General features: G+C 31.0%; 1 protein-coding gene across 1 annotated transcript; it reads right to left on the bottom strand.

Annotated features, from left to right (window-relative positions):
* Positions 1-1,059: 1,059 nt before the first annotated feature.
* On the bottom strand, positions 1,060-26,109 carry LOC112492871 (serine carboxypeptidase-like 8). The gene is made up of 14 exons (XM_025077464.3): positions 25,805-26,109; positions 25,320-25,465; positions 24,702-24,778; positions 24,456-24,578; positions 24,267-24,369; positions 4,652-4,689; positions 4,437-4,538; positions 3,819-3,905; positions 3,307-3,429; positions 2,848-2,919; positions 2,633-2,751; positions 2,163-2,279; positions 1,340-1,394; positions 1,060-1,222 (listed from the first exon to the last, which is right to left on the bottom strand). The coding sequence occupies exons 1-14, from the start codon at positions 25,954-25,956 to the stop codon at positions 1,139-1,141; spliced, it is 1,398 nt and encodes a 465-aa protein (XP_024933232.3). The 5' UTR covers positions 25,957-26,109; the 3' UTR covers positions 1,060-1,138.
* Positions 26,110-26,756: the final 647 nt, after the last annotated feature.

The raw sequence follows: 26,756 nt of genomic DNA on the forward strand, positions 1-26,756 counted from the left end.
TCCTTATATCATTCTGGTGGATTACCTAATATGTATAACTTCTATATTTTTTTATTAATGATTTTGTGAGAATTCCATAAAAAACGTTCATGCTATCTTATCTATATTGTTGACTCATTCAATTATGAGGAGGTTTTACTGGATTTACGATAGAAAATTTGATAGGACTTCATTAGATGGGATCATTTTGGATGTTCGAGAAAGACCCAAAAGTGGTCTTGTTGTTTGCCAAGTACATGTTTTATTCATTTATGCTCCAAACTTAGTTTGAAGGAATCCCCATTAACTTGAAAGAGGATGTTTGGATAAAGTGCGATGTTACTAAAGATCAGTCTAGGAGCTACTGTAACTAAGAGATAACGCTTATGATATGTAAAATCTTTTTATTTATGATAAATCACTGGTATCTAGCTAGCCCAATATATGGTTTATCAAGGCCATTCGATAGACATACAATATTATAATTATACTACAATTGTTAATATAGAGATAGTCTTCCAGTTCCTATTATTTTTGTTATTTCTTCATATATTTCTCTAAATCATTTCAAGATAAAGGGAATAATTGAAAAGGACGGATCGGCCTGCTAAAATTAGAATACATATATATATATAATTTTTATTTCATTTGGGAATTCCGCGTCCTAAAATTACATCTAATTCAGCATGTAATTATATGTAAATAGAGGCCTCCAAATGTTTGGGATTTTATGGATAAGAGAATCACTATACATGTATATATAGCTTGATATGTTTGAAAAATAGTATCGCCTTATGTTTGAGATAAATTGACATCACAATTGCTAATAATTGCTACTTACCCGTTAAAGTTTTAGGTTTGAATTATTAATGACATGATGCTTTTAGCATTTAACACATCAACACATTTTCAACATATGTTACGAAACCTCGTTACTCTCTTTTCTATATGTACATGCATATATATATATATATATATAACACCAAGTAGCCTGAAAAAAATAGAGGGTACATGTTTTAGGGGTTGATCATGGCAACATGATACATAAAGTCATCAAGTGTGTATTTATTGATAGGCACTTTTCAGTTTTCACCAAATTAAAATATATATATATATATATATATAAATGAAAAACAACCAACACTCGTAGTAGTAAAGCCTAAAGAATAAAAGAGGCAAACCACCTACTGATCATTGCAAAACACTCTTGAGGATTGAACTCCGGAGCGGTGTGCGCACCTCCCTGCATAATATGCACAAAGCTATACGAAGTTTTTCTATATTATTACCATCAATTATAATATATTTCACAGGAAAATATACTCGAAGTCAAGTCCAATGTTAATCTTCTTTCCCTTACCTTTATAGTTGCAAATGTCAAATGGTACTTTTCATTTGCATATCTGATTGTGTACCTATATTTCAAAAATGAAAAAGGAAAATAAGAATAAAATTAATATCATAGTATGTAAAATTTAACTTATTGAGAAAAAAATATTCTAAAACTGGGAAAAAAATAAGACTATTTCCAAGTATTCATTATTAATTTTATATCCATAGGAAAACTAACATAGTTGCCGATAATATAACAAAACATGCTTTACTTTTGTTTTAGCGGACAATGACCCAAGTTCAATCCTTCCACCTCCAATATATAAAAGAAAGAGAAGAAGGGGAAAAAAACAAAAAAACAAAAAAACAAAAAAACAAAAAACAAAAAACAAAAAACAAAAAACAAAAAACAAAAAAAAAAAAAAACAAAACAAAACAAAACAAAAAACTGTACTATTTTGGTTGGAGAATGGAAATGTAATTAACATAACTAGATATGCATTTTAAATTTATTTTCTATCCATTTAAGTTTGAAGGAACAATGTTAATTTAATATGGTATCAAAGTCTAAAACTATAAACAACTGTGTTCAACTCACACTACTACCAGCCATTAACATTTGTAAGGATCACCCTAACCAGCAAATGGAGGGGAATGTTGAGATGGCTACATAATAACCTTATTTCCTAAGAGCCTTAGTTTTTGGGAGGGACTTCATGGCTTATTAATCTTATCCAACAGCACGTTTTACTCTCTTTTGATGCATGAAATTTCCTTTACTTCAAAAGGAAAATAATAACAATAATAATAATGAGGAATAAGTAAAACAGAAGAGATAATATGACACTAACCCTGCAACTTGATCATCATCAGAAAACCATGGTCTCCAGTCATCTTCAATTCCCAAATGCAGGGATTTTATCCATGCGTGAGTGCTCAAATAAGGAATAGTCATGTCATGATCTCCACTGCATTAAATAAGAAAAATAAAAGAAAAAGAAAAAGAAAATCTTATATTGATATAATAATTAATTTTTTAAAGTACATGAAAGTGGGATTCTCTGAAAAGAAGAAGAAAACCATATGAGGTTTCTTACACTAAATGAAGCTTTATAAGGGAATTCAAAACGCAGTGTTTTCGACACTGGTAACTATCTAATTAACAAAACGAAACCACATTAACCAATCGATTTTAAAACGAGAACCACGACAAACGGCAAATGGTTACTTTCCTCACTAATCCAAACGATGACGTTGGTTATATCTTCTGCACCACTTAACAAAATTATATATAAGGAATGATGACGAATATATAGATTACCTGTAAATCAGAGCACGAAGGAATTTGTGGGTGAAATTTCGGTGAAGACCAATACTGCTTTCATAACCGTAAATGTAAGGTAAGGTACGATTGCATCTTGCCCATGCAGTTTTTGTTCCCTACTAATTTCAAATAATTTATGTTACAATTTTAACCTCGTTAATTCAATTGTATCTCAATCAAGCTATTAATATTTTTTTAAAAATTATATATACCTCTCGAATTTTCAGAGCTTTCTGAACATCTATATAATTCATCCAAATATTTGAGAACTTGCGCCTATCATTCTGGAAATTAAATAAATAAATTTTAAAAAAATCAAATATTATAAATAAATATATATAGAGTCAGATTTATATTAAATCAACCTAATAAATTTTAACATAAATTTTTTAATTGCTTCAAAAGGATTGAAATTAAAAAAAAAAAGTTGAATTAATGATCTAATGTTTTTTTTTATTATTATTTTTGAAAGAGGATTAATATCCTTATATGGGTTTACTGAAAAGTTAATCCCTATTTTAAGTTCTATTGAATCATGTGGATCCAGATCATTTTTATGTTGAAGCTCTTGAAACAATTTAAAAGTTAATATAAGAAACTCTTATATTAAAACAAATGTGATATACAGTTCTAATTCTATATATATATGACATATGCCTGAGGGGACATACCTTGCACTTCTGTTGCTCATAAGGAGCGGCAAAATCTGTGACACTGTCTTCAACAAAAGAATTTAAATCCGTTCCATGGCAGTTAGGTAGAAGTATATGCTCTAAGCTTACCTTCCCAACGCACTGCGTGAATATGTGTATTTAACAGATAAATTAAGACTGAATATTGATATTCTACTTTTGAAGTTTGAAATTTTTAAAAGAGGGAAGAAAAAATCTAAAACAACAAATATATATATATTTTTTTGGGGGGCAAAAAACAACATATCTTTCTGTACTATACCTAAAAGAAAACGGTAAAGCATTTCAAATATATAGCTAAAAAATCATAATAAAAATTATATTTTTAAATGGAATGCAAATAACTAAAAATTAAAAGAATCAAAGAAAATTATAAACAATTATCCCATATATATATAAAGAAAGTTAAAAACAATAATCCCACACATATATATACATATATATATATATGTGTGTGTGTGTGTGTGTGTGTGTTGGAGGCGGGGCAGCACCTTGTCCACAATTTTGAGAGCGTTGAGGCATAATTGATTGTTTGGATCTACGTCAACGTAATTACCCTTGCAATTCCTTTTTGCTGACTTTAAAACATTAAGGCAAGTGTTAGTTTAAAAATGTATAAACAATAATGCATATAAAATCTTGTCAACAAAAGGTTTGAAATTAAAGATCTAATCTCAATTCTCTTAAACAAGTTATAACCTATTCAAGTGCTTAATTTTGGAAAAATAAATAAATAAAAGTCATATGTATGTATATATTATATATTTATGCACCTCCATCTATTATAAATAAAGCTAAATACCACTTTTTTAAAAAAGTTTAAGCCAATGGTAATTGAGTTATCATTTTATTTATATTGTTCACTAATATTCTAATCTATGTAGGCTTGATTTTAGATGTGTTTTTAATTTTGAATGGAATTGTTAAAGTTTTGAATTTTTTTATGTTGATGTTAAATTGAATTACCACTTCTTTGAAAAAAAAAAAAAAAAAAGTTACACCAATGAGATAATCATTTTTTTATTTTTTATTTTTACTTTTCTCCATAAAACTGGAAGATAGTTTTTTTACGAGAACAATTATATATTTATTCAGGATCAGCATCATACCTTGTAAATTGTATCCGATAAAAGTGCCATTCGATTAGCGTATTCAACTCTATAGTTAAAGTCTTGTTTTAAGTATGTCAAGGGATTACCAAGAACGTATCCCTGATTCAATTATCAAAAAAAAAAAAAAAAACATTAATTAATATCAATAAAAAAAATTTCAATTCTCTATGTATTAATACATTATATTAAGCTGGCATCAACGTTTGATATACTTTGAGGTTCAGTACTGGCTGACTTCCGGCTTCACTTCCTACAAAATAACAAAAATGACAATTACTAGAACATGTAAATATATAACCTTAATTAGGAATGGATTAATTAGCTTAACTATGTTATTAACAATTTTATATGTTTAGTTGAATTACTATTCTTTCGAAAAGCTTAAATTGTTAGGAGATAAGTCATTATTATAACACATGCCCAACCATAATTTGGGCTCCTTCATTTTTTATTTTTTTTAATCTTATCCCTACATTATTCTTTGTGGGAGTTTGCCAAGTTTTCAATCTAAAAACCAAACAGAGTTACCATTTACTTATGTAGGTATGATCATTTATGGGCTCATTTACAGGTTTTTACATGTGTTTTTTTGTAGAAGTGTTAACAAGCTTTGAACTAAAAATGTCAAGAGCCATCCAAGATTCTTTATGAGAATCCTAAACGAGTCCCGATTGGAAAAACCCTATCGGATATTCCTACATAAAATCAAGTAGTATCTCCCATAAGGATTGGATTTGTCCTAAAATTTCCTATACAGATAACACACTTCAATAATAAACTACCTTATTCCTCCCACCTTATTATGAGAAATCTCCATAAATTTGCAAAACTTCAATAACAATAGCATAGGGATATAGATGCAATAAATAATTTAATAAAACATAAATATCTTTATGACTTGTATCCACCCACACTACCCACTTATTACAATTATATGTCATCATAATATTTCATGAATATTACATATTCGTAGATACAAATAGAATATAATAAAAACAATAACAATAATAATAATAACAACAACAATAATAGTAATGATAAAGCCTTTAAAGAGTTTGGGAAACCTGCACGAAGGCTATAATACTTATTCAGAGATTATGATACTTGCCTAGAGGTTACTATACTTGCCCGAAAGCTGCAATAGTTACCCATTTGGACGAATATGGTTAGTGTGCAGTTGACACTAATGATGATAATAATAATAACAACAAATAATAATATTAATATTGTTAGTAAAAATAACAATAACAGTGATGATGATAATACTAACAATAAACAATTTGCAAGTAATAATAATAACAAATTAATAATAATTATTATTATGAATATGGTTAGTATGCAGTTGACACTAATGATGATAATAATAACAATAACAAATACTAATATTAATATTGTTAGTAACAATAACAATAGTAGTGATGATGATAATACTAACAATAAACAATTTGCAAGTAATAATAATAACAATAATTATTATTATCATTATAATAATAATAATACCAATAACAATTAATAATAATAATAATAATAATAATAATAATTACAACAACATATACTGACAATAATAGAAAATCATGATCATGAATAGATAAAAAGAAAAAAATTTGACATTTATAAATATACTACATAACTCGCACACTTATAGTGGAGGTAAATCTAATATATCGTATAATATACTAATGCATGGTCTTATGATATTAGTTGTAATAAGTATGTTGTTACCAATATGATCTAGGGTGGTTGCCAATAATGGCTGTCTTACGCATTGGTCTCATGGGCAGTAAAATTATGAGACTAAACTATCTATGTGCCAAAATAAGAACGTTGCCCCCATACGGTATGGTACATGTGGACATAACATAATATATATATATATATATATATATATATGTGTATTACGTATATATGAAAAAAAAAAAAAACATTTGATGCACCATAGTGGTGTCAAATAGTGTTCAGTATCCTAACCACTAATCTAATGGGGAGGTTACAGAGAAAAATATGCAATTGGTCACCTTAGCATCCTGAGGCACCAATTCTAATAACTTGTCATGGCTAAACTAGTCATTCTTTGGTCGAGAGGAGGGTGGCTGATGCTGTTACCATCAAATACTTGCCTACTGTTTCTTACCACAATTCACAAAGGATGACCACATATATATATATATATATATATATATCCTACGTGCTAAACCATAATATAATAACTAGTAATCCTGCGGCCAAGGGGAACGGCTAATGCTCATTATATAAAATACTTGTCAACCCTCAGGCCATAGCTCCCACAGGATGACCATATATACTTGCGCACTAATCATGAATACCAATATTATATGATGCATCTAAAAACTATAAAAATTTATAATATCATAAATACTAAAACTGAATAAAATACGATCAGGTTTATTACACTTTTAGTAAACTCATAAAATTCCATATTTCATCTTAAATAACCACATAAATTCAACAATTTTATAAAATTAATTATTACCACAATAATTTATTTAATATCATAAATATAAATTTTATATAATAAATATATTTAAATCACATAAATTTTACACAATAAAATTAAATAGCATTTTTCCTAAATTTTAAAACATACACAATATTTTTCAAAATTTTAAATAACATAAAAAATACGTGTATATACACATCTATATGTACACAAGTATATATGTTCATGTATATACATAACACAATCTTCTTAAGAAGTATATACGTACTCATATACACATTTATACAAATATATATATATATATATATATATATATATATATATATATATATATTTGTACCCACTCATATATATAATCACATATGTTCACACACATATGTATATTCATATATATACAATTTTTTTAACAAGCATATATATATATATATTCATAGTGATATTCTATGATGTGGGTGGTCCACATGTGGACTGCACTAAAAGCCGATACTTTTTGGAATAAAGCGTCAGCTTGGCTGTGTATGTGCACACATTGTACACAGCAAAGCCGACGCTTTTTTCCAAAAAGTATCGACTTTTGGTGCTGTCCACACCTTAAAATTACTCTATATTCATATACTCAATATATATATGCATCTACATACATGCCAAAGGAGTACATGCATATACTTATATATATATATATATATACAAAAATATGCATGTGCAAACATACATACACATATATATACATGAACATGTACATATATATGCAATTTAACGCAATTATTACATTAAATATAAAATTTACTTAAAAATGGTAAATTTTCAAACACACTACCATAACTCACAAATAAGATGCTAATGGAAAGCTAAAGAGATGAAGAATATGCCACTAACCTAAATTGGTCTTGATACCGTTGGTCGTGGTCAGAAAATGGCCGTGAAAATTCAGACAAATTTTAACTTGTTATATCTCCAAGACGATAGGGAATTAAGCTGAATGGAGCTCAAAATCGAGCTTAGGAGGTCCAAAAATGATAAGAGGGAGAATTGATTTGGCTGGAATGTGGCCGGATCATCAAAAAATTGGCTTTTCCATGGCCGGCAATGGACGCTCTATCGGGAAGCATTTAGCGATGGCTCGCGGTGCTTTTTTGGCTACCAGTCAAAAACCTCATAGGCTCCACCCTTGTCCGGCATGTGCGATGCATGGAAGGCCAAAAAGCCAAAATCCAGCAGAGCCCTAAGAGAGAGAGAGAGAGAGAGAGAGAGAGAGGGAGGGGGAGAGAAAAAGAGAGGGAGGGAAAGTCATGTCTACTCTATAACTTTTTAATCTCAGCTCCAATTCTTATGTACTACTACTCTACAAGCTCATGTCTATGAGTACTTCGCCATAATACTATGATCAATGAAAAATTTCTCTTGCAGTAAAAGTCAACCATGGGATCCATTTGGTCAACCCTAATTAACCTTAGTCAAAAATTCAAATTTAGGGCATTTTATAGGGTAGATGTGTTACAAAAAATCTCATGGATTGTTGACATAGACTTAATTACCATTCTTCCAAAAACTTAAACTATTAGAAGTTGGATTATTATTATGTTTGTGTTCTCTTAATCAAACATAACACATTGTTCTAATTAGGATAAACAACACTTTGTCTTTCTTAATAGTATATCACACGTTTTGCAATTTATTCTTCAAATTATAAATAACATAGAGTTATTATTTCCTTCTCAATTCAGTTTAATTTTACAATTTTCTATAATGAAATTCATAAAATTAGTTTGTGGGATAAATAGTTTCTAATTAATGTTACATCTTGTGCTGTGTATAAAATAATTTTATTAAAGGCATCTTATCAAAATGCTAGGTTGAAAACTAAACTAATTAATATATATATATATATATACACTACAAAGCTCCTATTAGCTTGATCTAATAGTTTTATCATTAGGTCCTTAGTAGTAAATAATTGGATCCTTCTAATGACTAAGATTTAAAATTTCATCTATAGTTCACTCTCTTGGATCCTTTTAGTATGTCATTAAATTTTATGTTAGATTAATTTTTTTCTTTTTAAATTTTTACCATTGAAGTTATCCAATGACTTGTAATGGATGTCCTCGTGATAAAACTATGAGGTTGACCTGATGTAAGTTTGACTCTGCATGTATATTTATAATTTAAAGTGTAAATGCAAATGGTTTGAGGGTGGTGTTATTGCCATGGGGTGATTGGTTTTTGCCATGTTAAAATTGCATTTTTAATCATTTTCAAATTTTAAAGAAAAAAATCAGAGATTGAGGGAGGAAAAAGACAATTCTACTTAATTTAAGCCTTCATGGAGTGATGATTTTGACAATCTAACCATATATTTTGGTAATCAAATGATTATTTGATAGATAAAGAGCTTTAACATTTGGGTAATCTTGATATCGAGGGTAATATTAACTCAAGAACACATGGCATTATTTATGTGGATTTTACTTCTAGCAATAGCATAATTAAAGTAAAAGGATAAGTTCAACAACATATAGAGGAGATAACTAGAAGCTTTTAAACTAATATTTGGTTAATGATCAAATATTAGTTTGGGATATCATTTTGTCGATACCTTCAAACTTAATATTATTCAAGTGATACCATAATTGATCTACATGAAATTGACAATCTACAAATTAAATTACAAGATATTTATATGATCTCCTGTAGGATAAGTTATATATTACACAATATCTATGGATATCTAATAAATTTCATGATCTACTCGTAGGGATAGACTATGATATGAAGATCCAATCGATGGCAGATAGTCACTCCCTATAATTACTCTACAACACAATACCACTAGTATGGTAAAAAATATTTTTTATTATCCCTAAGATTAAACTCTAAATACAACTACTGACTTTATCAGCAGAGTACTATAGGGTTTCAGGGTCTGATTCTATTATATTCACATGCTCTTAGCTGTTGATGATGAAGTTTTGGTCACGGGTGAAATTTTGCATCAACACTTGGATAATATTCGTAGCATGCTATCTTTCAGAACAAACCATTAACAGAATAAAGAACTTCTATAATACCCATTTAAAGATGAAAGTTCTCCAGATGGATATTGCATTCAATTACTTACATGCGAGGGACTAATCATCTCAACATTCCCTTGAATCTTCGACAGTTGATTGCTACTTAATTGCTAACTTTGCAAATTTAATTAATCCAAGGGATATCGCTGCACCTTCAATAGTCCTTGCCACTGCAAATATGAAAGCAACCTTTTGGACAAAAGCTGCCGATGCCTTTGGCAAATTTTCTCTCAAAAATACTCCGACTCAATTTCATACAAGTATTGTCAATGCAGAAGCCGATACCATTTCCCTAAGTTAATGACCACTTATTTTTTACTATAAAATGTATTCCAAATTTCATTACTCGAATGATCAATTACCTCAATAGGTTTCAGGTAGCTCTCCCAAAAATGCTATTTATGATGATCATGACAAGGAATGAAAGATATTAGGGAAAAGGGTTTTCTGATAGTCATGCTGTGGGAATTTTGTGAATAGAAATTATAAATATTATTTATTTATTTAGTTGCCATAATAGTTAAAATACTAAAATTTTTATTTAAAAAAAAAAATAGTGTTCTAGTGAAAGAATACGACTTCAGAGTGGAAAAGTACCTTTTATTGGAAACGAAGTAACTTTTAATGCTTCATATATTCTAAAGCATGCAATCTTTCCTATAATAAAAATTATTTTCTACGAATGAAACAGAAGAACAAAAAGAAATATTCATTATTTTATTTCATCATTCATTCATATAAAATAGAGAGAGAAAAACACAAAAATTGTTCGTTGTTTCTGGGAATTTGGAGTGCTACTATTCTTAGAAAGTAGTCATTATATCCTGGAAGACATTTGCCATCTATTAGACTATTAAGCACCAATGCAGGGCAAAAGTTGTCTTAAGGCCAAAGAATCAAATTCTTACCTCGACTAACAAGTTTTTCTATCATCTTCTTCTTATATGTATATATGGTGTTTATGTATTTAACAGTAGAAAACTCATATTTAGTATAACAATCTTAAGACAATTTCACATATATTCTACTATTAATTTACGTGTTTGAAATCTATCTAATTAGTTTTATATTTATTTCGTTATTATTCTACTAGTAATTTTCATGTATACTATTTTTTGAAATTATTGCTCTATTTGATTAAATTGTATGTGTATTCATTGTTGCAGTTTTACTCTATTTGATTAAATTGTATGTGCATTCATTGTTGCAGTTTTACTGATATAATTGATTACCATCATAAATTGAATTGCGTTAATACTAGCATCTAGTATATGTATTAATTAAATTGGCCATTGATGGTTTCTAGTTTTTTGTACCCTAGTTTTGGCCATTGATGGTTTCTTGCTTTTTGTACTCTGTTTTCGTATACACAAACGCTTTTTCACGTATATTGCTTAGTTTATATAATAGTCAGGTCTTTTCAATTGTTTAATTGATTACACTAAGTGATGTGATTCCGCCCGAGCCCGCTCCACCGATAACCCGCTGGGGTGCTGACTCGACACGGATGAAGACTAGGCCAATCACAAGAGCTCAAATTAAGAGATTTAAGGGCAACCTGGGAGTATTTATACAGAGGGTAATCAATCTCAATAGAGCTTGTCCATACTTGAAGATACAAAGCCTATTCGAAGCATCCAACTGGTGGAAGCCGATACGGACCCGGGTGACGGTTTTGGTACATTTTTGGAGTCCGGGAAGCATGAAATGGTTCCAATGCTTTATGGGTTCAATACATATGCCTAAGAGGTCATGGAATCAAGTTAAAGCAGCCTCAAATGCAATCAAAAAGGGCTTGTACGGACAGCATCAACAATTTGGCCGAATTTGCTGTATTGCTTGCTGGCTTTACTGTATTTTACTGTTTTAGCCTTTTCTTATTTTTCCAAGCATGGGCAACGTGTGGGACTTCATATTCAACTTATTTGGCATCCTAAAAAGCATCTAGAAGCTGATTTGAAGCTCAAAGAGGTCAAAGATTGATCAAAGTCAACTTGATCAAAAAGGCTAGCATTTTTAGTTTCCTAATTTGTTTTTACTTTTTTTTTTTAGGAAACTACCATTACTTTTTGGCTTTTCTTTATTTATTTTCTGGAAAAATAACTTTAGGAAGGTTTTTATTTTATTCTTTCCATTGTAAATTAATTAATTCCTGATTTAATATAAATGAATTAATTAATCAAACTTAGATTAGGAAAGGAAGTATAGTTTCAGCCAACTAGGTTTCTTTATGTGTGGTGGCTGGTTTTCTTTATGTTCTAGGGTTTTATTTCGTGGCTTTGTAGCCTATTTAAAGGCTTAGTTATCAATAAGAAAAAAAACTTTGATTTGATTAAGAAACTACTTGTGAGATTAATTATCTCTTTGTTCTTTGAGAACACCTAAAACACCATTAGAGAATTGGTTGTTTTAGCTTGACTTATCAATAGGTTTTCCATCCCCTATTGTGGCGTCTACATTATACCAAGGTTTCTAACCACAGGTTGGTTAGGGGTTGAGGTCCATTCCATTAGAACTTGAACTTAATTGAGATTCGGGCTAATATAATACGGGTTTAGGAGCAGGTCGTCCTAGGTTCGTATCATTTGGTATCAGAGCTAAATTTTGTTCAGGTTTGATCTATCTTTATTTGCTTTATTTGTTTTTGTGTTATTCTGAAATTTTAGCATTAGGTTAAGGTTGCATCCATCCCATACACGTTCTGGATCTTTAAAAAAAAAAAAAAATTTCATTCCTAGTTGAATTAGGTTTCCTAGTTTTATCGTATTTTTGTTTCCTAACTTGTTGGTTGTCTTTTATCATTGTTCTTGATAATTTTGGTTTTTGTTGATTTTCCTTTGCTGTTTTAGTCTTAGAAATTTGCATTCCTATATTCAAAAAAAAAAAAAAAGAGTTTGCGGCAACATTAAAAAAAAAAAACTGTACATTTGTGTTTATTTGGAGGTCACGGGTTTGGTGTTTGTTTTGGAGTTGGAATTGCAATTTTGGTAATTATTCTTGCTACTGCAGTTGTTTATGTTCTGTGAGTGAAAAAAAAAAAAAAAAAAAAGAAGAGGTAAATCCGAATAAAAAAAGAAAAAAAAAACAGAAGAATATTTCGGTTTGTTGGAGTTTGATTTGTTTGCTGGAAATTTGTTGGAGCTGCTGGTTTTTGATTATTTATTCAATATTTGAGTTGCTGGGAAATTATTTTTGCTGCTGGATATTTGGATTTTGGGTGTTTAAATTTTTTTGGATTAATATTAGTTAAAGGAATTGATACAAAACTTGAATTACAAGAACAACAACCAACACTTTTCTATATTTTTGTTCTCTTTGATTCTTGTTCGTATTTGAATTTCGTTTTCTGGACTTTTATTCTTGAACTCATAATCTACTACCATCTGGTGCAGTTTTCAAAAATTCCAACGTTTTCCCATTATTTTGTGTTTTTTTGTCTAGAAAGCCGAAAAATTAGGATTTGTTGGATTCTTTCGATATTGCCTACTTTTTGCTACTGTTTTGTTGATAAGTTTAATTAACACATACTAGTGATCTAATTTCTGTTTTGTGGGTGTTTTAATTAGAACTTTGAGATAATTCATTGAGTGAAAAAAAGCAAGAGTGTGTGAGCTTAAAAGAGGGTAAAAGCCGAAACTAGTGTGCAAACACGAGTGTCGAGACCTTGTTTGAGTGAAACACGTGAGGGAGTGAATATTGTGAGGATTTATTTTATTTTTGCAGTATTTTACTAACATGGAAGATTCTAGAATAAGAAGAGGGGATCCACCTTTGAGGATCAATGAGGAAGAGTCCGTAGCATTCCATGGCGATGACCGAGCTACCGGGAGTGGAGACCAAATGGACATGAGAGCTGTTTTGGAATCAATACAGCGGGTTAGTGCTCAAGTTGAGCATGTAAATCAAAGAGTGGGAAGACTAGAAGCCTCACAAGGAAGGCCGAATACAAGAAATAGGCAAGAATTCCATGGAGGACGAGGCCGAGGACGAGGAGGTCGCGAGAGGCCGAGAGAGGAATTTGATGAGGAGCCATTCGGTGGAGACTTTGAGGAAGGTATGGACGAAACCTTTGCTGTCCAAGATAGAGCTGGCCATGGGAGATATAGGAGGGAAGATACAGATGATGATTTGGGAAATATCAAGGTTAATATCCCACCTTTTATGGTTAAAAGTGATCCCGAAGCTTATTTGGAGTGGGAAGAAAAAATGGAGATGATCTTTGACTGCCACAACTATTCAGAAGGTAAGAAGGTGAAGTTGGCAGCAATGAAGTTTGACCATTATGCACTCCAATGGTGGACAAATGAGCAAAGCACCCGAAGGAGAGTTGGTGATGACTTAATTACAACATGGCGACAAATGAAAGGAGCCATGAGGAAGCGGTTTGTGCCATCCCATTACCATAGGTTGCTGCATCAAAGGCTTCAATCTTTGTCTCAAGGAAGTAGGTCCGTGGAGGATTATTACAAAGAGATGGAGATGTTAATGATGAGGCTGAATATGAATGAGGATAGGGAGGCAACCATGGCAAGATTTCTTGGAGGGTTAAACCGAGACATTGCCAACTAACTTGAATTACAACAATACTTGGAATTGGAGGAGATGTTGCATGTAGCCATTAAGCTTGAGAACCAATTCAACAGGAGGGGTGTTAGTACACGGTTTGGAGGAGTTTCTAGCAGTGGAAGGACAAGTTCAAGTGGCTGGAAAAACAATTCCACTTATGAAAACAAGTTGAAGCCGAAATTAGGAGAAGAAACTACCAACCGGCCAAGAAGGGAGGTCAAGACCGAATCTGTCCAAGCACTTAGAGGTGAGATAAAATCTAATCCTAAACCTCAAAAATCCAGAGAAATAATTTGTTTTAAGTGCCAAGGAAGAGGACACATAGCTAGCCAATGCCCAAATAGAAGAATCATGGTATTAAAGGGTGATGGTGAGCTGGAATCTGCGACTGAAGAAAGTGGGGCTGAAACCGAGCAAGAGGAGGATTGCAATGAAGATGAAGCCGAACCTGTAGATACATCTAATGCCGAGTTGAGCTTGGTTTCAAGGAGAGTACTTACTGTCTACAAAGATGAAGAGCAGATACAAAGAGAAAACATCTTCCACACTCGCTGCGAAATACAAGGTAAAATTTGTAGCATGATTATAGATAGTGGGAGTTGTACTAATGTGATAAGTAATCTTGTAGTTGATAAATTAGGCTTGAAAACAATTAAACATCGAGAACCTTATAGATTACAATGGCTTAATGATAGTGGTGAGATGAAAGTAAACAAACAAGCCAAAGTAAAATTTAATATAGGTAGATATGAGGATGTAGTTTTATGTGATATTGTACCCATGATTGCTGGACATATACTATTAGGTAGACCATGGCAATTTGATAAAGATGCTACTTATTTTGGTCGAGAAAATAGTATTATTTTCAGGTTTAAAGGGAAGAAGGTCAAGCTGGAACCATTATCTCCTAAAGAGGTTTACAAAGACCAATTACAAATGCAACAAAGGAGAGAAGCCGAAAAGCTCAAAGAAAAAGCAAGTATGGCACCAACGGCTTCACCATCCTTTCAAGAAGGTAAGAATGAGGTTGCTGGTCAAGGTAAGGTTTCTAAGGCTCATATTGAGTGGAAAGATCAAGGAAAAGCCGAAAGAGAGGGGAAAGAAAGTGGCAAACCCGAGAGCTTGGAGAAGGAAGGGAAATCCGAAGGTTTGCACTAATCCAAGGGGGAAAAAGAAAAAGAAAGAAAAGAAAGGTCAAGTAGCAACTTTTATTTGAGTTTAGGGGATATTAATAAGGTTATTGAGTGTAAGAAACCTTTGCTGGTCATGATTTATAAAGAAAATTATTTTAATGATCAAACTAACTTTGAAGAACTTGAATTGCGAAGTTCAATGATTTCTCTTTTGAAGGAATTTGGAGATGTCTTCCCAAATGAAATTCCAAGTGGACTACCATCCAATCAAGAGGGACAAGGTGAGCTTGCTGTCCAAGGTAAGTCTTCTAATACTCAGGTTGTGTGGAAAAATTTTAATAAAACCAAGAGTGAGAATTTTGGTGTAAAAGCCGAGAGTGAGGAAGGTGAGATGGCCGTGAGTGAGAAAGGAAAAGGAAGACAAGAAAGGAAAAATACAAATTTTTATCTTAGCTTTGGTGATGTTAATAAAGTAATTATGAATAAGAAATCATTGCTGACCATGAATTTTAAAGATACTTATTTAAAGATGTCTTTATTGCATAGAACTTTATCTGCATTGTTGAGAGCTTTACTTAGTGGCAATTTGAAAATTTGGAAAATATTGTTCGCTAACTTTAAAAACTGTAATTTTTACCATAATGAGCATGTATTTCTAGATTTTGTTGTAATAGTATTTGACCTAGGAGAATTGTTTTGGTTGCACTTACAAAAGGAAAGGTTTCCTAATCAAAGAAAGTCAAAGCTCATGCCGCCTATGGATGGACCTTTTCAAGTTTTGGAGCCCAATAACAAGAATACCTACAAGCTTGATTTACTAGGTGAGTATAACATGAGTGCTGCATTTAATGTTGCTGATTTAACTCCTTTTGCTGCAGGTGATGATCTTGATTTGAGGACAAATCCTTTTCAAGAGGAGGGGAATGATGTGATTCCGCCCGAGCCCACTCCACCGATAACCCGCTGGGGTGCTGACTCGACACGGATGAAGACTAGGCCAATCACAAGAGCTCAAATTAAGAGATTTAAGGGCAAACTGGGAGTATTTATACAGAGGGTAATCAATCTCAACAGAGCTTGTCCATACTTGAAGATACAAAGCCTATTCGAAGCATCCAAGTGGTGGAAGCCGATACGGACCCGGGTGACGGTTTTGGTACATTTTTGGAGTCCGGGAAGCATGAAATGGTTCCAATGCTTTATGGGTTCAATACATATGCCTAAGAGGTAATGGAATCAAGTTAAAGCAGCCTCAAATGCAATCAAAAAGGGCTTGTACGGACAGCATCAACAATTTGGCCGAATTTGCTGTATTGCTTGCTGGCTTTACTGTATTTTACTGTTTTAGCCTTTTCTTATTTTTCCAAGCATGGGCAACGTGTGGGACTTCATATTCAACTTATTTGGCATCCTAAAAAGCATCTAGAAGCTGATTTGAAGCTCAAAGAGGTCAAAGATTGATCAAAGTCAACTTGATCAAAAAGGCTAGCATTTTTAGTTTCCTAATTTGTTTTTACTTTTTTTTTTAGGAAACTACCATTACTTTTTGGCTTTTCTTTATTTATTTTCTGGAAAAATAACTTTAGGAAGGTTTTTATTTTATTCTTTCCATTGTAAATTAATTAATTCCTGATTTAATATAAAGGAATTAATTAATCAAACTTAGATTAGGAAAGGAAGTATAGTTTCAGCCAACTAGGTTTCTTTATGTGTGGTGGCTGGTTTTCTTTATGTTCCAGGGTTTTATTTCGTGGCTTTGTAGCCTATTTAAAGGCTTAGTTATCAATAAGAAAAAAACTTTGATTTGATTAAGAAAATACTTGTGAGATTAATTATCTCTTTGTTCTTTGAGAACACCTAAAACACCATTAGAGAATTGGTTATTTTAGCTTGACTTATCAATAGGTTTTCCATCCCCTATTGTGGCGTCTACATTATACCAAGGTTTCTAACCACAGGTTGGTTAGGGGTTGAGGTCAATTCCATTAGAACTTGAACTTAATTGAGATCCGGGCTAATATAATACGGATTTAGGAGCAGGTCATCCTAGGTTCGTATCACTAACCAATAAGGTCTTTGCAGCATAGGTAATTATTAATTCGAAATCTGTTAGTCAATCTATTTATTAATTTTTTAATACTTCTTCTACCAGTTAACGCCTTCCATATTTCTTCCATAGTTTTTGTTTTCTTTGACAATGTATATATATATACACCCACACACACATACTCATACCATATATATATATATATATATATTATTTGTGGTTTATTTAATGCATTGCTTTATGTTGTTTACACTCGTTTAGGAATCACATTATAACTATATATATATATATATATATATATCTGAATGTTGGTTGATCGTCTTTTATAGTTTAGTTCTTTTGGCTTTGTAAATCTTGAATTTTATAGTATATATTGTTTTTATCCTTAATATATATATATATATACATTTTTACCGTCTGTTGATTTGGAATTCTCTGCATATATTCAATATTTGGGTTCTTTATTTTATATGCATCGTTAGTTATATATATATATATATATATATTATTCATACCTTATGCATTATTTGCTTTTACATATACGGTTTTAATTAGATTAATAAACTGATTTAAGGATTTATGCTTTCTTCCTTTAAATCAAGTCTTATGTTTTATTCTCTCTTTTTCTTTTAATTGCCAATTGAAACGTGTTACTCTCTGTTTTCTTCTAATTGGCACACACACACACACACACATATATATATATATACTTAAATATCTTGCTTCTATTTCATCTAATTCGATTTACTTTCCATAAACAATTATATATATATATTGCTTGTTATACATTTATCGGTGTAGGTAAACTTTGATTCTTTGTCATTGAATTTCCTCATAGTTTGAATATTTTCTGTTTCTTTTTCTTATATGCATACATAAATATACATATATATATATATATTATAAATATATATATATATATATATTAGTGTGATTTGGCATCAACTAGTGTAGTAAATATATTACCTCAATGGTTTTCTTGTTGGTTTCAGATTTAGATATTAATTGATTTTCTTTGACAAAATTATATATATAAATTTTGATTATTGAATCTTTACTTTTGCTTAATATACTTTGGATACTTTATTTTGTGCAAAATTTTTGAAGTATACTTTTTAAAGTAAGTTGGTCTATAACTTTTGTTAATAGACAAAGGACGAATACAAGCCAAAATCTTATCACTGCTCATGTGAATCATGGAGAGAAGCCTGAAAAGTTCAATGGTGCAGATTTTAAAAGACGGCAACAAAAAATGCTCTTTTATCTCACAACCCTAAATTTGGCAAAAATTTTGAATGAGAAGGTTCCCATCCTTAATGAGAATGAAACAGATAGGACCACTGTAGTAGCCGTGGATGCATGGAAACATGGAGATTTTCTATGCAAGAACTACTTCCTCAATCATTTGGACAACACACTTTATAATGTGTATAGTCCATGAAAACTTCCAAAAAACTTTGGAAATGCTTGGATAAGAAGTATAAAATTGAGGATGCTAGCATGAAGAAATTTATGGTTGGAAGGTTTCCAGATTTCCAAATGGTGGATTCTAAAACTATTATGAAGCAAGTACAAGAACTCTAATTGATTCATCATGAAATACATGCTAAAAAGATGACTTTGAAGGAATCTTTTCAAGTTGCTGCTATTATAGAAAAGTTGCCACCTTTTTGGAAAGATTTCAAGAACTATTTTAAGCATAAACGTAAATGAATGAGTCTTGAAGGTCTAATTGTTCATCTTAGAATTGAAGAATACAATCGAAGCTCTAAAAAGAAGATTAAAAATCATTACCTGGAAGTCAAAGTCAATGTGATTGAGAATGGACAGAAAAATGGGAAAAAGAAAAAGTATTCTAGGCAAAATAATGGCCAAGGAAATGCAAAGAAATTGAAAAGAAAATGCTTTGTGTGCAACAAGCAAGGTCATCGTGCAAATGAATGTAGAAATCAGAAAGCACAAAGTAACAACAAGAAGGATAAATCTCAAGCACACATGACAAAGGAAGATAACTTAAAAATTAACATAGAAGAAATAAACTTTACTGTTATGATTTCTGAAGTGAATTTGGTTTGTAATAACAAAGAATGGTGGATAGAAATAGGTACTACTAGACACATATGTTCCAATAGGAACATGTTTACTACTTATCATGGTGTGGAAATAGGAGAACGTCTTTATATAGGAAATTCCTCAACATTTAAGGTTGAAGGCCAAGGAAAAATAGTTTTGAAGATAACATTCGGCAAGGAACTTACTCTCAACAATGTTCATGTACATGAAATAAGAAAGAATCTAATTTTTGGGTCTTTACTTAGCAAAAATGGATTTAAGTTAGTCTTTGTGGCTGAAAAATTTGTACTCATTAAACACGGGATGTATGTGGGAAATGGTTATTTGACCGATGATCTATTTAAAATGAATTTAATGCCCATTGTACCTCATATTAATAATAATAAAGTTAACTCTTGTACTTATATTGTGGAATCATTTAATTTATGGCTTGGTAGGGTAGGACATGTAAATTATGATGCACTATGCAAACTAATGAACATGGACTTATTACCTAAATTTGAGATTCACTCTAATCATAAATGTGAAACATGCATAGAAGCCAAATTAACTAGAACCCCATTTCAAAATGTACAAAGGAGTACAGAACCTCTAGAATTAATCCAGACTAATACATGTGATTTAAAATATATACAAACTAGAGGTGGAAAAACAGTATTTTATTATTTTTATAGATGATTGTACAAGATATTGTTATGTTTATTTATTGTGAAGCGAAAATTACGCAACTGAAATGTTTAAACATTATAAAAATGACGTAGAAAACCAACTGAGGGAGAAAATAAAAACTTTGAGGAGTGATAGAGAGGTGAGTATAAATCACCTTTTGAGGAATTCTATTTAGAACATGGTATTATACACCAAACAACCTCTCCTTATTCACCATAACAAAATGGTGTAGCTGAATGGAAAAATTGCACTTTAAAAGAAATGATGAATTCCTTATTGCTTATGTCTGGTTTACTACAAAATTTGTGGGGAGAAACTTTATTGACTTCTAATCAAATTCTAAATAAGCTACCTCATAGAAAGTTAGATAAAACATCATATGAGTTATGGAAATGTCAAAAACCTGCATATAAATACATGAAAATGTGGGGATGTCTTGCTAAAATTGTAGTACTTTTTTTCGAAAAGGTCAAAATAGGACCTAAAACTATTGATTGTATTTTCATTGGATATGCACAAAATAGTAGTACATATCGGTTTTTATGTATAAATATGACATTCTTGACATACATGTCAACACCATTATAAAATCGAGAACTGTATCTTTTTCTTTGAAGATATTTTTCCTTACAAAATAGGAAAAATCGATAGCTCACTAAAAATGTCTCATAAGGATATGATTACTAGTAATCAAACTTAAAGAGACACAAATGAAGGAAAAGAGGATGAACCAAGACATAGTAAGAGAACTAAAACATTTAAGTCATTTGGTCTTGATTTTATGACTTATTTGTTAGAAAATGAACCTCAAACCTTCAAAGAAGCAATGTCAACTCCTGAAGCTCCATTTTGGAAGGTAGCAATTGAATTGATAATGAAATTGATTCCATAATGCAAAATCATACATGGGAGTTGGTAGATTTTCCACCTGGTACTAAACTGTTGGATTATGAATGGATTTTTAAAAGGAAAGTAAAACCACATGGTACCATTGAGAAATACAAAGCTAGGTTGGTGGCTAAAGGTCATAAGCAAAAGAAAAGCTTGAACTATTTTGATACTTATTCACCAATAACTAAAATTACATCAATTCAAATTTTGATTGCAATAGCAGCTTTGTATAATCTTGAAATATATCAAATGGAGATATAAAAGAAGAGATCTATATGGAACAACCAGAGGGGTTTATAGTTCTAGGACAAGAAAAGAAAATGTGCAAACTAGTTAAGTCATTGTATGGATTAAAACAAGCACCAAAACAATGGCATGAGAAATTTGATAATGTAATGATGACAAATGGCTTCAAAATTAATGAGTGTGATAAATGTGTATATTATAAAAGCACTCAAAAGGGGTAGGTCATGATTTGCTTATACATAGATAACATGCTAATAATGGGTAGCAATATGGAAATTATTAAAGCTACTAAAAAGATGTTGACTAATAAGTTTGATATGAAAGATCTAAGTGAAGCTGATGTGATTTTAGGCATTAAAATTACTAAGACATCAGATGGAATAGTTCTGTCATAATCTCATTAATGAGAAATTTGATAAGTATGATGGAGGTCTAGCAAAGACTCCTATTGACATAACTTTACACCTAGCTAAAAATCATGGTCAAATTGTTTATCAATTGAGATACTCCAAGATTATAGGAAGCCTAATGTATATCTCAAATTGTACATGACTATAGCATATGCTGTTGATAAGTTAAGTAGATTTACTAGTAACCCAAATAAAAATCATTGGAAAGCGTTAATTAGAGTTCTGAAATACTTAAGATATACAATGACATATGTGTTACACTATACAAGATATCCTAATGTGTTAGAAGGTTATTGTGATGTTAATTGGATATTAGACATAAAAGATTCAAAGTCTACAAGTGGATATGTGTTTACACTTGGAGGTGCTGCTGTATCATTGAAGTCTTCAAAACAAACTTGTATTGCAATATCAATTATGTAATCTGAGTTTATAGCTTTAGATAAAGCTGGAGAAGAAGCTAAATGGCTTAGAAATTTTTTAAAAGATATTCCAAATTGGTCAAAGCTTGTGCCTGCTATATGTATTCACTATGATAGTCAATCAACAATTGGTAGGGCACAAAATAATATGTATAATGGTAAATCTCGACATATACATCCAAGATATAATACCGTTTGACAACTTCTCTTTAATGGAATCATAAATTATTGAATATGTAAAATCAAAAGACAACCTAGCGGATCCTTTTACTAAAAGTTTGTCTAGAGAGCAAGTTTATAAGTCATTGAGGGGAATGGGACTAAAGCCTAAATCTAATGAATCATCATAAATGGAAACCCAACCTGGCTGAATGGAGATCCGAGGGTCTAGGTTCAATGAGACAACATAAGTATGTATGATTCATATGTAATATTGTGAAGTATTAAAGAAGAAAATACTTCTTCCAATTTCTAAAGTGAAACAGTATTGCCTACAGTGTGTTATTAGGATAAACTCTGCTTTTAATGATGTCTATATCTTGGAAATCCAAGTGAAATATGGCAGGATATTTCTTATAGATAGTCATTTATATAAGTGTAGAAGTGGAGCCGCTTCTATGAGAAGTATAAAAGGCATAATTCTCTACACCACTAGTGAAAACTATGTTTTCAAGGCCAAAATGAACACAACAATGAGAACAAATTTTATACAGAACATAAATTGTGTATTGGTTATTGTCTTAGTTTACATTAAAAGTTGACAATTCAAAGCATTATGCATATTGATCGACTAGTAAGCTCGATAACTATTCACTATGGAAGATTCAAAGCCGAAAGCTATCTATCCTTATGCAATTCCTTTTCCTTAAACTCTCTCCAGTGTCTGCATAGTCATCTTGCATTAATTTCTATTCATGTGGGTGTCATAGGAATTTTGTGAATAGAAATTATAAATATTATTTATTTATTTAGTTGCCATAATACTTAAAATGCTAGAATTTTATTTTAAAAATAAATGAATAAATAAATAAAATAATAAGAAAAACCATGTTTGTGTGACTTCAGAGTGAAAATGTGTCTTTTATGGGAAACGAAACAACTTTTAACGCTTTGTATATTCTGAAGCATTGAGTTTTTTTATATAGGTGCAATCTTTCGTATAATAATAATTATTTTCTACGACTGAAATAGAAGAACAAATATAAAAATTTATTATTTTATTTCATCATTCATTCATATAAAACAAAGAAAGAAACACAAAAATTATTCATTGTTTTTGGGAATTTGAAATGCTACTATTCTCATAAAGTAGTCATTATATCCTGAGAGACATTCGCCATCTATTAGACTGTTGAGTACTAGTGTGGGATGAAAATTGTTTAAAGGCTAAAAAATCAAATTCTTGCCTCGACTAATGGGTTTTTCTATCATCTTCTTCTTATATGTGTATCTAGTGTTTATGTATTTAGCAGTAAAAAACTCATATTTAGTATAACACATGCAACTGATAAGCTTAAGCTATGGTAAATGATGTGAACTGTTCTTTTAACGCTCTAGGCCTCAGTTATTAAAGTAATTTCACTTTTCTGGTCAAAGGGATAAAATCAGAAAAATGCAATTACACAGCGTGACAAAAACCGTTAATCTCGTCACAATAACGCCACCAATTTGGAGATACTTGGGGAAGACTATTTTCGGTTGACATAACTAATTAGTAATTATCCATCTTCTTAGCCAAAAAAATAAAAAAATAAAAAAATAAAAAGGGAAAAAGTTAATGTTTCACTTTGGAGACAATATGAGAACTGATGTAGTAAAAAGAGCAAAGAAAAGAAAATTACCATGAGATACTTTTTGAACTATAAGGGGAACAATCTTGCCAGAATACGAATCTCCACCAATATAGAGTGAATTTTTCATAAACTTGGGATGAGCCATAAGCCACTAAACATATAATTTCGGAAAGGTTTATTAAGCTTTATTATGTGCATTGTAATTCAAATAATTTCCAACCACTTCTAGAGACTAACCTTTTGGAGAAACTCGTAGGCTTGTGATGCATATAAGATATCATTGCTCTGATAGCCTTGGGAACTTTTAGAGTAAGAGAATCCTGTGCCAACTGGTGCATCTATGAATATTATGTTTGCTACCTGATAAAACAATTTATTTATCAGTTTTTTAGATTTTACTTGGCTGAAACATTTTAATTATTAAATATATAAATAAATGCTTTACAATAAACTAGAAAGCAAATGCACAGTTAAATCTCGCACCTTTGTCCACGAATAAGGATTCAGTTCCAGCGTTATTGAATTCTCTGTTGAATTCGCATAATTGAAAAATAGTGGGCCTATATATTAACATATAGTAATTTCAGAACTATTATGCTTCAAAAAAAATAAAATAAAATAATTGTTTATTTCAATAGAAAATTTATTGGTTATTAAAAGGAAAAAGAAAATAGTAAATTTTCTAAACAATTCATTACCCGAATTCTTTTATAGGTTAAAGCAGTTCTGGCTAACAACAATATCTCACATTTTCCTGTAAGATTAAGGCCATGTTCGCCATAGATTCTAAGGTATTGCTGCATATGGCTTAATGCTCAATTAAAAACCAAAATGATCAATAGAGTGTAGCTTCTCATGAAGCTCTTTCGAAGAAGCAAAAACAAATATGATCCCAAACAGCACTTAATTCTTCAAAATTTTCCAAACTTTCCCACATAAATATTTGAAGTGAAAATCAAATTCACTTTCGTAGATCAAACTAAGAATTCTTTTAGATTCTTAATAATTATTTCTGAAACAAGTCGAGCATAGATGTTCACACTAAATTTATGATAAATTATTATCTTTAAAAAATAGTTGGAAATTGTGTTCAAAAAATACCAATTTCATAAACGAGTCCCGAAAACGAAGAACAACATGGGCCACCAGTGAGCCAAAGCAAGAGAGGATCATTTTCTGGACTCCTTTCGGACTCTATGAAGTAATAATAGAGCTGGAAATCATCCAAATCGCCCACCCCAACGTACCTTGCATAGAAAATTAATCCAGCAGTCAGTCATTCTAGTCCTACTTTCTCTTAACATATAAACTGATTAATTAAAAACCCCATTATATATCATAAGTTGAAATTTATGGTCTAGTTAGACAAATTTACATCTTTTCATAAATGGTCCAATGACAAAGTTCAATTTTGAGAAACCCTGCAGGTCAAACCTGTTGCTAAAATCTCTCTACTCAATTGATCCAAAAAAAAGAAAAAATTGACAATAATTATTATTTTCCAAATAGAGAATCCGAGTTTAAATCCCCTCGCAAGACAGAAAAAAGAAAATAATAACAATAAATAAGTAGGGATGAGTGCTAACCCAGTTTCAAGATTGAAAGGAAGGTCACCAGAAAAGCCCGGTAGCTTCTTTATGATTGATTGGGAAGAAGCTGTGTGGGAAAGCAGCAGAAATAGAAACCAGCGTGAGACTTTCTGCAGACTCAGACAGTTGATGTTGGAACTTCTCCTCATGATTTTGCTTTTCTTTTCTTCGTCAAGATCAACTCTCTACATCCATCCACAAAAATAAAAACAAAAACAAAAGACCAAGTCTATTTAATATTTGTAAGCATTTAATAAAGCCTCGCTATATTATAAAGATTTGTTGAACCGTGGGGAGGCAAAATGTAGCTTTTTGTTTTATTTAATTTCTTTTTCAAACAAATAAATGGGCTGCATTTATACTTTGAATTTATTGGTTGCGATTTGTATATTATCTTTCTTCCGTCAAAACTAACAACTCAGAAAACTAATAAAGTCAAGACTAGAAAAAGTAGGTGGCACAAAAATCCAAAAAAACAAAAAGTCAACTAAACTATATTTATTAAATGCATTACAATATGATTGTACACAAGAATTTTTCGCATTGTGTGGTTTTGGGATAACATTACACTAATTTTCTAATTTGAAGGGAATTGGTCATGATTCTAACTCACTATCTCAGAAATATGATAGTAACAACCCAACTAATAATGGTGTGACACAGTGATTTATTTTGAAAAAAATACCTTTTGTGTCTTAAATGTCCAGCAGAAAACACAATCCAATTATAAGTATAATAGATTGGTGCATAAAGTTAATAACATATAAGTAGCAGATAAGGTAAATAACATATGAGCATATGCATGTACATTATGGGAAATGAAAATAACATATATATGAGCATATGCATGTACATTATGGGAAATGTACTTATGTATATCTTAACTTACAAAACATGGTAAAAGGATAATGTTGCCCCCCATGTGTTGAAGATAGTAACTTTTTTTTTT

The sequence above is a fragment of the Ziziphus jujuba genome, chromosome 9 (assembly GCF_031755915.1).
Source record: "Ziziphus jujuba cultivar Dongzao chromosome 9, ASM3175591v1".
NCBI lineage: Eukaryota > Viridiplantae > Streptophyta > Magnoliopsida > Rosales > Rhamnaceae > Ziziphus > Ziziphus jujuba.